Source organism: Trachypithecus francoisi, unplaced genomic scaffold (genome assembly GCF_009764315.1).
Source record: "Trachypithecus francoisi isolate TF-2019V2 unplaced genomic scaffold, Tfra_2.0 Lachesis_group13, whole genome shotgun sequence".
NCBI lineage: Eukaryota > Metazoa > Chordata > Mammalia > Primates > Cercopithecidae > Trachypithecus > Trachypithecus francoisi.
This window is the reverse complement of record NW_022681458.1, coordinates 66,162,140-66,174,314: the sequence shown is the minus strand read 5'-3', so window position 1 is coordinate 66,174,314 and position 12,175 is coordinate 66,162,140. Positions and strand designations below refer to the sequence as shown.

The 12,175-nt window shown below is 37.6% G+C and overlaps 1 protein-coding gene across 5 annotated transcripts in view; it reads right to left on the bottom strand.

Moving 5' to 3' along the window:
* Window positions 1-2,832: 2,832 nt before the first annotated feature.
* Window positions 2,833-12,175, bottom strand: part of LNPK (lunapark, ER junction formation factor) — a 91,343-nt gene continuing 82,000 nt past the window's right edge. For all 5 annotated transcript variants that reach the window (XM_033231056.1, XM_033231057.1, XM_033231058.1 and 2 more), the window contains one exon: window positions 2,833-9,112. In XM_033231056.1, the coding sequence (XP_033086947.1) occupies window positions 8,880-9,112 (233 nt within the window). In that variant the 3' untranslated portion in view covers window positions 2,833-8,879. The remainder of the gene's footprint in view (window positions 9,113-12,175) is intronic.

Sequence of the window (12,175 nt, the reverse complement as noted above, 5' to 3'; positions counted from 1 at the left end):
AGTCAGGGTTTCACCATGTTGTCCACACTGGTCTCGAACTCCTGAGCTCAGGCAATCCACCTGCCTCAGCCTCCCAAAGTGCTAGGATTACAGGCATGAGACACTGCACCTGGCCTATTTTATTTTTTTGAGACAGAGTCTCGCTCTGTCGCCTGGGCTGGAGTGCAGTGTTGCAATCTCGGCTCACTGCAACCTCTGCCTCCAGGGTTCAAGCAATTCTCCTCTCAGCCTCTGGAGTAGCTGGGATTATAGGGTTCCCCACCCTGACTAATTTTTGTATTTTTAGTAGAAATGGGGTTTCACCATGTTGGCCAGCCTAGTCTCAAACTCCTGACCTCAGGTTATGCGCCCACCTCAGCTTCCCAAAGTACTGGGATTATGGGTGTGAGCCACTACACCCAGCCCCTTTTAATACTTTTTAGATGCATGTGTCTGACTTTAAGGTCTGAATTTCTAAGGTCTATATACTGAAAGAGAAAATATTCTTACATTATTTTGCATGTTGTATGTATATGCATGTGAGTGTGTCCAGGCTCCACTAGATACAGATGTCAAAAAAGCAGCAACTTTATCCAGACCACTTCTAACTTAATGCCAGTTATAACACTAAATGAGTCAGAAATCAGATAATGAATAACAATTAATATAAAAACAAAAAAATATGTTTAAATACCTCATTCCATAGATATTTATGGGAGCAGAGGGTGAGGGGTATTGGGATCTTCAACAATGGGAACTCATTAAACAAACACAAAATATTTTATGTACAAGTTAGAAACCTTACCCAAATCATGGATTCATGTGAATGAGGGATGAGCTCCTGTACTGTAATCCCCCGAACACCTGTGCTGTGAGTTCATCTCCAGTTCGATTCATTCACGATTAGAGCTTCTCCTATGTCAGGCTTTGAGAGTACAAAACACGTGAATCCCCCCACCCTCAATGTGCTCAGTTTCCATATTCTTATGTCTTGAGCTAGTCCTTCTCACTTTCAAGCTCCAATTCCTGGATTTGTAAGAGTTTCAAGAGAAGCAGCACACCAACCATTGATGCTGAGAAAGTCAGATCTATCAGTTATATGAATCCACTCAACATACTTGTAGCAGGCACCATGCCAGGTTTTGTTTTTATTTCCTGTTATTTTGTTTGAGGAGAGCAAAGGTGAGAAAATAAAAATTGAGGAACATGGCCTATCTTCAGTGTTAGGTCAAACGAAGGTGGTAGACAGAACAAACAATAAGAGGTCAGGAGACTACAAGTTACATAAAGTGTATAAAGTGCAATCAGAACAAAAAAGCAAGTAACTGCTTAGAAAAGTTGAGGATGATGTCACTCAGATTACAGATAATGCTGGGTCTTGAAGAAATGAGAATTTAAAAAGAATAGATCATATGAGAGTGCATGGCATCTCTCAGATGTATGAAATATTTATCTATGGATGGAGTATACAGGAGAGTACTGGGAAATAGGCTGAAAAGGTGATATTTGATTCTGAAGGGTTTCCGTGCAAGTTGCCTAAGGAGTTGCAATATACAAATGAGCCGTAGAATATTTTTAAAGATGTGTGTCTTAGAAAGCTCCAAGAGCAATGTGGACAATGGTTCAAAAAAAGACAGAGGAACCAACTGGAGTTTGTCTAAATTGTGAAGAACAAGTTATCTGACCCTTTCCCTACTCAACAGTTCAAACAATTAAGGATTTGCAAAATTCCCCACACTACAAAATCTGCACTAAGAGTATATTTCCCATTCTGTGTGGTCTGTCTGTGCATACTACCTATTCAACAGATACTGTCTTCTGTGTGTTGAATACTGGGAATAAAATGATGAGCAACAACAGATATGGTCCTGCCTTCAAGGATTTCATAGTTTGATATGGGAGATAACATTAGGAGGAATTTCAAGGAAGGGTATTGAATAGGGTGTCTGGCAAGTCTCAGGTTAAGACTGCCCCGAAGAAGTAACAATTATCACAAAAATACGAAAAACCAAAAAGAGCATTAATCTATTTTTTACATCTGCCAAAGGAGAGGATTCACAGGTAGTAAAAACAGCATGGACTTAAAAGATCCTAGGTTCAGATTCCATTTGCAATGCCCATAAACTAAATAGTCTTGGGGAATGAATTTAATCTGTTTGACAGGATTCTATCTCTTCACACGGTTGTTGTGAGAACTGTGTGCAAGTACTTAGCATACAGTGCCTGACCAAGAGAAGGTATTCAAACAATGTACATTTAATGTCCCACATTCTTCACCCTTCAAAATATTTATTTTCATGAAAATAAATGATTTTTTCCAGTTCTCCTAAATCAAGTGCCAGGGATCTGGTAAAAGTCTTTGGCAGCTGAAAATCTGGCCTATTCTCACAGAATCCTGGACTAAAAACTTAAAAGTCTAATTTACAAGGGAGATTTTTGAGAACATTTTTTAATCCTTCCAGAGTACTTCCAACTTCCATTAATTCTGCTGCCAAACAAAAAGGAAAGTATAAATACTTAAAAAAAAATAGAGAAAAATGCATAAAGCAGAAAATCTAGGTTTTAAAAAGCATCAAATAATATAGAACTATATTCTTTGTTCTGGTGTTTCCTTCTCTTAAAGTCCATTAATATTATGAATTAAACTAGGTATAATAGATGCTCTGGAGGACCAAGAATGGAAAATTAAATGGAATCTAAGTCTCATACACAGGCAAACTGATAAAGGGCAACTGGGGCAGGATACCTACTACTCAATAAATGTAGTAATTTTTAGTCATTTAAAATAGCATTAAAGTAGAAAATGTAGATTAGTTTCTGAGGAGGAAAGAAATTAGAATGAGACAAATAATATATGGAGTGATACAATTTAATAAGGTTTTCATTCTGTACCCATTTTAATTTTTATTCTTATTTGTCTTCTAACATGTGTACTTTTCTTTATTTATATATTCATCTGTCTACATTCAGAGCCTGAATATATCTACTTATTGACCAGTAGAATGCATACACTTAAAACTTTAATAATTTTGAAACAAGTCAAATTACATAACTGTAACATACAGCAGATCACCAGTTCACAACCATCTCTACCTTAGTTCATCTTTACATAAGTACTTGAATTCCTTTTAATGTCTCTTTAGGAGTTCATAAACTATATCTAGATCTCTGCTATAATTTTCACAATTAATTGAAGTTATACCAGATACTTAATACAGTATCTTCTCCCAATTTTCTAGAGTAGCTAATCTCCATGACCATTTCAAAATAGCTATTCATAATTCATAAACTATCTTTATTCTTTGGCCCTTCAACTAACTGATTTGTACACAGATAATAAATCCAACAGGTAATATTGTAAAGTAATATTGTAAGAAAAAAGTTTTAAGACAATTAAGTAGTTGCTATCCACTGGAAATAAAAGTAGACTTACAAGGTTTTATTTTTTAAATAAAACTTTATATAACCGTAAGGTTGTATTTTTTAAATAACCTTAAATGCTGACACCAACATTGAGAGGCAGTGTAAAATTCATGGTTCAATACGAATCATCTTGCATTCTGGCTTGGCTCAGGTGCCTGCTATCCCTATGACCCTGAGTCTTAGCCCATTTGTGTTGCTAAGGAATACCTGAGGCTGGGTAATTTGTTGGGGGCGGGCGGAGGGGAAAGAAGTTTATTTGGCTCACAGTTGTGCAGGCTGTACTAGAAGCATGGTGCCAGCCTCTGCTTGGCTTCTGGTGAGGGCCTCAGACCACTCATGGCAGAAAGCAAAGGGAAGATGGTGTGTGCAGAGATCACACAGCAAGAGAGAGGAAGCAAAGAAGAAAGGGAGGTAGGCTACCAGGCTCTTTTAAACCATCAGCTTCCAGAGGGGGACAAATAGAGCAAGAACTCATTACTGCAAGGATAACACCAAGACATTCATGAGGGATCCACTCCATGACTCAAACACCTCCAGCAATGGGGATCAAATTTCAACATGAGATTTGCAGGGGTCAAACAAACCACATATAGCACCATTTCTAAGTCATTTAGGATTTTTAGAAACTCAGCATACTATATTTAATGAAAATCATCATATAATCATAATATCACTCCCTTGACCCACACACACCCACATCCAAAGCTATAGCTCTCCTGATACAATTATGTTCTCCGTAACAATAGTGACTGTGTGTGTCTAATGCATAAAAAGAGTTTGTATGAGAAATAGCAACTTTAAAAATAAAAGGCCTAGCTTAACAAGTAGCAAAATTTCCAAACTTGGGTTCCAAGTGGAACGATTCCAATTCAATTAAACAGCTATTTTTATTTAGTGCCCCCAATGTCTATGTGAGTGGGAGCGTATCTCAGGCTGAGGAAAAGCTCAAGAAGGCTGGGAGATGAGAACACTTTGTATATGCAAAGCACAGAAAACGCTAGTATTGTTACTTTTAAAATGTGTGGTGGGGGCGGTGGCAGTGGCCATAGTTGTGGTGCAGATACCAGCCATAACTAGGAGCAAAATTACACAGGGCTTTGCAGGCCTTATTAGTAAATTTGGACCTCATTTCAAGAACAATAAAGAGTCATTAAAGGGTCTAAGCAATGGTGTGGCATGATTCATCCCCCCCCCTTTTTTTTTTGAGATGGAGTTTCACTCTTGTTGCCCAGCCTAGAGTGCAATGGCGCAATCTCTGCTCACTGCAACCTCCGCCTCCTGGGTTCAATCAATTCTCCTGCCTCCGCCTCCTGAGTAGCTAGGATTACAGGCATGCACCACCACGCCTGGCTAATTTTGTATTTTTAGTAGAGACGGTGTTTCTCCACGTTGGTCAGGCTGGTCTCAAACTCCCGACCTCAGGTGATCCGCCTGCCTCGGCCTCCCAAAGTGCTGGGATTACAGGCTTGAGCCACTGCGCCCAGCCCCTCATTTTCCATTTTTTAAAAACTCAGGCTGCAGCACACAGAACATATAGCAAGTGCACAAGGTGGGAGACAAAGAAACCAGTTAAGAGACAGCTTGGGTGATCTGAAATGATGGAGGCCAAAATTAGAAGGCAGTACAACAGAAATTAAGAGTAAATCCTCTGAAGTCATTTACTTACATTTAAATCCCTGTTTTCCACTTACCAGGTATACAACTTTAAACAAGTTGCTTCCTGCTATGGTTTGAATGCTACAAAAAGCATGTGTTGAAAATGTATGCTAAACTGTTGCATTGGAAGCTGGAGCCTAATGGAGATAATTAGGTCATGAGGGTGAAGCCCTCATGAATGGATTAATGCTCATTATAAAAGAGCTTGAGGTTGCAACTTCTATCTCTTGCTCATTCTTGCCCTCTCTTACCCTTCTGCCTCTGGCATGGGATGACAAAGCACAAAGGCCCTCACCAGATGATAGCATCATGCCTTTGGAATTCCCAGCTTCTAGAACTGTGAGTCAAATAAATTTTTCTTCATCATGTTACCCAGTCTGTGGTATTATGTTATAGTAGCTCAAACGGACTTAAATACATATTCTCTCTACAACTCAGCTTTCTCTTCTATATGTCCAAAGATAAAAATCTTCACAGGATTCTTGCCAAAGTACAAATAAAATAATATATATACAGCAGTTAGCATGTTGACTAGCACAGAATAAGAATGCAAATGTTTATCATCATTATTAATGCGATGTGAATAGAGAAATGAGAATATAACTAGAAGATGTTTAGGAGACAAAAATTGACAGTTTGAATAAAGGGAAAAGAGATGAGTTTACAGCTTCTGGCTTAGAGAGAAACTATTTGATTAGATGAGAAACAAACGGTTTGAATGTTCTGAAGGTTTGAAGCAAAGTATAGTATTCATTCTTGAATATATGGATTGTGAGAGATAGGCCAGTAGGCAGGCAAATATATAGCTCTAAAGTAAAGGAAACAGATCAAAGCTGGAGATCTGAGATTCAGAGAGACAAACGGTAAGTCCATTGGTGTTGAGAAGAATGCCTAGAGAAAGAATATGCAGAATGAAGAAATGATGACACTAGGTAGAACTTAAGGAATACCAACACTTAAAGGAGGTTGAGAGCAAGAGGCCAGAGAAATAAGAGAATAGTAGTGTGATATGTGAAAAGCCAAAAGAAAAAAAGCGTCTCAAAGAAAGAGTATTCAACAACGTCAATACCGCCAAGCAGTGAAACAAGAACTGAGAGTTTTCACTGGATTTGGCAACAAAGTATTTATTCACACAATATGCATCAAGCATTGTGCTACACCCTTGAGGTTCAGACGTGAATAAGAAAAATAAGACCCTTGCACAAACAGACACTATGTTGTGAAGACAGTAAACTAGCAAACAAATCAAATACACATTGTGATAAGAATGGTGAGTAGAGAGTGACATGATGGAGAGTAAAAGGTAGAGGCCAGCTTTAGATGGGGAGTTTGGGAAGGCATCTTTCTGAGGAGGGAAAATTTAAGCTGAAATCTGAGGCAGGAAAGGGCATGGTCAGAAAACTGAAAGGAGTTCCATATGGCTATAGCACAATGATGGACGGAAGATGGAGACAGAAGCTAGACCATGTTTGTAGATCATGCTCTGGACATAGAAGAGTTTAGATGATGACCCATTGAGCAATTGTAAGCAAGGAAGCTAAGATCACTCTAGTTAATGGTATTTAAGAGTTTGGCTTTCCTCATTTATACTAGTCTTAATAATCAAAATAGGACATTTTACTACTGTTTCAACCATTAACTGTTTATTATAATAATAATGAAAATAAGCTTTTGTATCTAAAAGGATATTATATGGTCACAAACATGTTACCTATTGCATTAATTTTACTAATCCTCTTTTAATCTTCCTCTATATTTCTTTCAAAGGTATTTGTCATACTATCTGTTTGAGTCTATCAAATTTCTCTGAGGTACTCACTCATTTTCAAGCAATGTATATCAGAATTTGAACGTTTTGTAACAACATGACTAAGCAAGATGTTACTAAACTCCATATGGGTAAGTAACATACAAAAAACCTGACGCAATTATTTTTAAAAAGATTATATTCTATAGAGTTTCAGTTTCCTATTTCTGTAATCTATGCATTTATACACATACATACAATAAAGAAAAGTTGATGCAAAAAACATTGGCTTGAATCTGAGCAGCTGAATTACATGTTCATATTATTTTTAAATTTCCTCATCTGCAAGAGGAAAAACTTACGGTCCTTGCATATTTTAAAGATGTTAATAAGAACCAACGCCACCATTATCAGGTATTGTGCTAGGCACATTACATTATTTTTAATTATCCTAATACCTTTCAAAAATAAACATAATTCTTCCCATTTTACAGGTGAAAAAATAATCTCAGTGAGTTTAGGTGACTTGCCCAAGACTACAGACCTGAAATTTAAGCCCAGTACGGTAGGCTCAAAAACTCTGGTTACTATACTAAGATGTCCCAGACTGTTAACAGATTGAGTTAAAAAAAAAAAAATTGTCACATATGAGATATTAAATCATAAAAAGATTTTTAAATGATAAAAATGTTTTGTTCAGCTTTTAATAAACTGTGTGCAACTTAGAAACATTAGCCAGACACACCGTTCTTACACAGGTATATTTTTCCCTTCAGCATAACTTGATTTCCATTTTTTTTTAATACTGGAGAAGAGAGATAAAAGGAGGCCGTAACAGATAAGCACACTGTATTAAAGGTCCAAGAATTAGCACTGAGACACATTTTTTTCCAGTTAATCCTTAATACAAATATTAAATCCAATTAACTACCAGCAACCCACATCCTATTCTCACAAAACTTTTTTCTCAAAGTTAAAAATTACAAATGCCTGGCCTAAGATGTTCCTGAATCAGAAAAACCTAACTTCTGATTAAAACCTCTAAATGTCACTATTTGTCTTAACTAGAAAGGAAACAAGTCTGAATAAAAGTATCATAATTTGCTCTAAGAAGAATCTACAGATTCATTGTATTGTGAGCTATTCCTCCTAAGATTTTTCAGGCAGCCAAGTCACCCACCAAGATACTGTTTGAAGAAGACTAGATATTTAGCAAAATGAAACTGATGCCAGATTATTTTTATTTTCCTTAATAAAATACAAACAAGAGCACAAAATTCACTTATATATCATCATTTTACATGTATAAATAATGTTCAGAATTCAAGTACAGTCAAGTGCAGAAATATTTCCTATATGCTAATGTGTAAATATAAACTAATTATATACATCATGTGCCTTTGGCCCAGTTGTAAAATAAAAGACATCAAAAAGAAACACTGCACTTCACTGTTTCATTGCATTCTCACCGAGAATTCGTACCAGTGCCTATGTAGTTACGGTTCTACCTAACTGTTCCATCGCATTCTTATTGAGAATTTGTAACAGTGCCTATGTAGTAACAATAACAAGTTTCATACCACTTAATGTAAACGCCTAAATAGACATTTCCCCCAGTTGTAAATATCTCAGGAGCTAAAATTCTATCAATTTTTAATAATGAAAGTCAAAATCTTAACCAAGTTTCATTCCTTAAAACAAACACCATTAGAGAACTTACTCTTAACCAAAGTTCTTCCTATGTCAAAATGGATATTTACAGGTTATACATACAGAAAACAAGAAGGCAATCACGTTTGTTTACTTTTAGAATAGATAAAAAATATCTAAAACCTGTCTCAATAGCATGGGTCTTTGTACATTCAAAAGGATCTTACTTCACTGATATCACTTGCTTTTAATTTTAATACCCAGTATATATAACTTTGAGATGTTCAAATAGCTAGGCAATCTGAATTCAAATGATACACAAGCATACCCTTAGAGGGGCAAAAAAAGTAAGTGCCACCGAAAAAGCAATAACTGACATCACCAAGACTATAAATATCCAATTGAAGGCACGTGGAAGCATTTACTACTCTGCCGTCAAAGATTCTCCACTTAGTTCAGGATCAGGAATAGAATCAGCTCCGGGAACTGTGGAGTTGGCTTCAATCACTGAGGCTTCCTCATTCTCAGTCTCTTGTTTCTCCTCTGGTTCCTCTGAGTCAGATGCTTTTTCAATCCCTTCGTGTGTCTGTTCTGTAGCTGGCATTTTGTCATCTGTCTGCTCTGTACTATTATCAAGAACATCTTGTTCTAAAGATTCTGAAAAGATAAAGATTCAAAACTTTAGGAATACCCAAATGTTAAAACTGCTAAATAAGGCAAGCAAAAAATAATACACACACACACGCACGTGCGCACACACACACACGCACAGAAACCATACAATTGTCTAACATTATCCTTAAAGTCTTTTTTTTTTTTTTTTTTTTTTTTTTTTTTTTTGAGACGGAGTCTTGCTCTGTCACCCAGGCTGGAGTGCAGTGGCCAGATCTCAGCTCACTGCAAGCTCCGCCTCCCGGGTTTACGCCATTCTCCTGCCTCAGCCTCCTGAGTAGCTGGGACTACAGGCGCCCGCCACCTCGCCCGGCTAGTTTTTTGTATTTTTTAGTAGAGACGGGGTTTCACCGTGTTAGCCAGGATGGTCTCGATCTCCTGACCTTGTGATCCGCCTGTCTCGGCCTCCCAAAGTGCTGGGATTACAGGCGTGAGCCACCGCGCCCGGCCTATCCTTAAAGTCTTTTAAAATAAGTACATAACTCCCGGCCGGGCGCGGTGGCTCAAGCCTGTAATCCCAGCACTTTGGGAGGCCGAGACGGGCGGATCACGAGGTCAGGAGATCGAGACCATCCTGGCTAACACGGTGAAACCCCATCTCTACTAAAAATACAAAAAAAAAAAAAAAAAAAACTAGCCGGGCGAAGTGGCGGGCGCCTGTAGTCCCAGCTACTCGGGAGGCTGAGGCAGGAGAATGGCGTGAACCCGGGAGGCGGAGCTTGCAGTGAGCTGAGATCCGGCCACTGCACTCAAGTCCGGCGACAGAGCGAGACTCCGCCTCAAAAAAAAAAAAAAAAAAAAAAAAGAATCTGTTTGGCCGGGCGCGGTGGCTCAAGCCTGTAATCCCAGCACTTTGGGAGGCCGAGACGGGTGGATCGCGAGGTCAGGAGATCGAGACCATCCTGGCTAACACGGCGAAACCCCGTCTCTACTAAAAAATAGAAAAAACTAGCCGGGCGAGTTGGCGGGCGCCTGTAGTCCCAGCTACTCGGGAGGCTGAGGCAGGAGAATGGCGTAAACCCGGGAGGCGGAGCTTGCAGTGAGCTGAGATCCGGCCACTGCACTCCAGCCTGGGCGACTGCGAGACTCCGTCTCAAAAAAAAAAAAAAAAAAAAAAAGACACATCTGAAAAGTTGAATGTCCAAAAATCATAGTCCCAACAGAATTATGTGCTATAATACAATAGTCCAGCAAACAATGCAAATATATTAATGTCCAGATTACATTTTCTGAAGAAACTGTTTCCCTTGTGTCCAGGCAACCCTGTAAGCAATGTGTAAATGTGTACTTTGTGGGTGGGTGGGTGTGTGTGTGTGGGTGTGGGTGGATGGTGCTTTCCTACACTGATATATATCTCTATTATCCAAAAACCAGGAAGTCAGGTTTCTATCTTTTCCAAAGGCATGACTAGTCTCTCCTCATCCCTCTGCAAGATAAGTCCTCTGTATTTAACCTCTGGGTCAGAATGTGCTATATACCTAGCATGTGAGGGAAAGAAAGAGAAGGGTCTTTTAATCCCATCTCCACAGCAGAAGTTAAGTAAGGGTACTAGTCCCTACTGAAAATTTACTCCTTTTAAACTCTCTTTTTAAGTATTACTTAATTCAAATCCCTTAATAATAATATAACAATTGTATTGAATAAACTGCCTTTAATTCTTTAAAATTTAAAGAACAGGATGGGGGAGGGAATGACTGAAGCAGACAACTTTTGGGCCACCCAATTTCTATGTTAAAGATAAAAATCTAGCTTTAAGGTATTTATTTGTTTATGTAAAAAAAAGCAATTAATATTTTTGCTAGGAGAAATATGGCTAAACCATATCAGTTCAGAAAAAAAGCAGATATTTCTACTCTCATAGATGATTCCTTAAGATATACTACAAATATTACTAATTCAAAAACTCTGGAGGGAAGGCCAGCCTTAGCAAAAAGTTCTAATTAAGCTCCTTGTATAATAAAGGTCAGTTTTGCTAAATAAATAGAATTGTTTTGCAAAGAAATTATATGTTGTATGCACACATGTTAATATGGAAGTCTTAGAAATTCATGGTTTTACCATACCAGTTTTAACAAACACAAATTATCTATAGCTCACATACTCTATGCCAAGACTTTTAAAATACTTAAAAATAATTATTTCTTTAAAGAGATATCTTGGACTCTGGCTTATATAATTAGTTATAACCACCTTCCTCCTTTTGATATGTAGAATAAAGGCCCAAATTCTATAGTTTTACTATATGAAAACTTCCTATGCTCACAAAAAGTAAGGAATGTCCATAAATTAATTTGTGCCAAATTTCATTTTTTAAAATCTTATTTGTATCTTAATATGGAACTTAAAATAGCATTGCTACACACTTGGAATCTTATAAAAATCCAAGTTAGAAAAGCAGTAAGTCACTCGAATTTTGTTATTTCAATGTTCCAGAGCAGAAAGGAAAAGCAGAAAGGGCAAATGAAACTCCAGGCATGTACAAATCATTTCTGCTACAAGGGCAAACAAGTTATCCGTGGAAAACTTCAGGAGTCACCAATCATTTGTAATTCTACCCTCACAGAATGTATCCAAGACAGAATTTTAAGCATCATGGTTTTCCACAACTCTCTAGTCATACAGCAGTATTTACTTGGCAAGAACTTCACAATTTCTTATAGTTTAGTAAGCCTTCTGAAACAAACCAATAAAGCTACAAGAAATGAAAAAACAAAAAGCTCAGAATCCAGGATGTAACTCACCAATAAACATGTTTAAGTGGAAACAGGCCCATATAGTTAGTCATATTCTATCTGACAGACTGCCTCAATACTGTACTGAAACAGGAGAGGTATCAAAATTCAAGGCTTGTCATATTAAAGTTTTGTGATGTTACTGTTTTCAAATATAGACTTTACTTGTCAAAGCCAATTTAATGTACAAATTCTGGGGCCATAAAGAAGTGGTTAATACAAGGAGGAGAACTACAATACTGAATTTTTTAAATGTCTGCAATACAAGAATTCATAGAAATACCACGTGCTATCATAATCAGAAAACAACAAGATA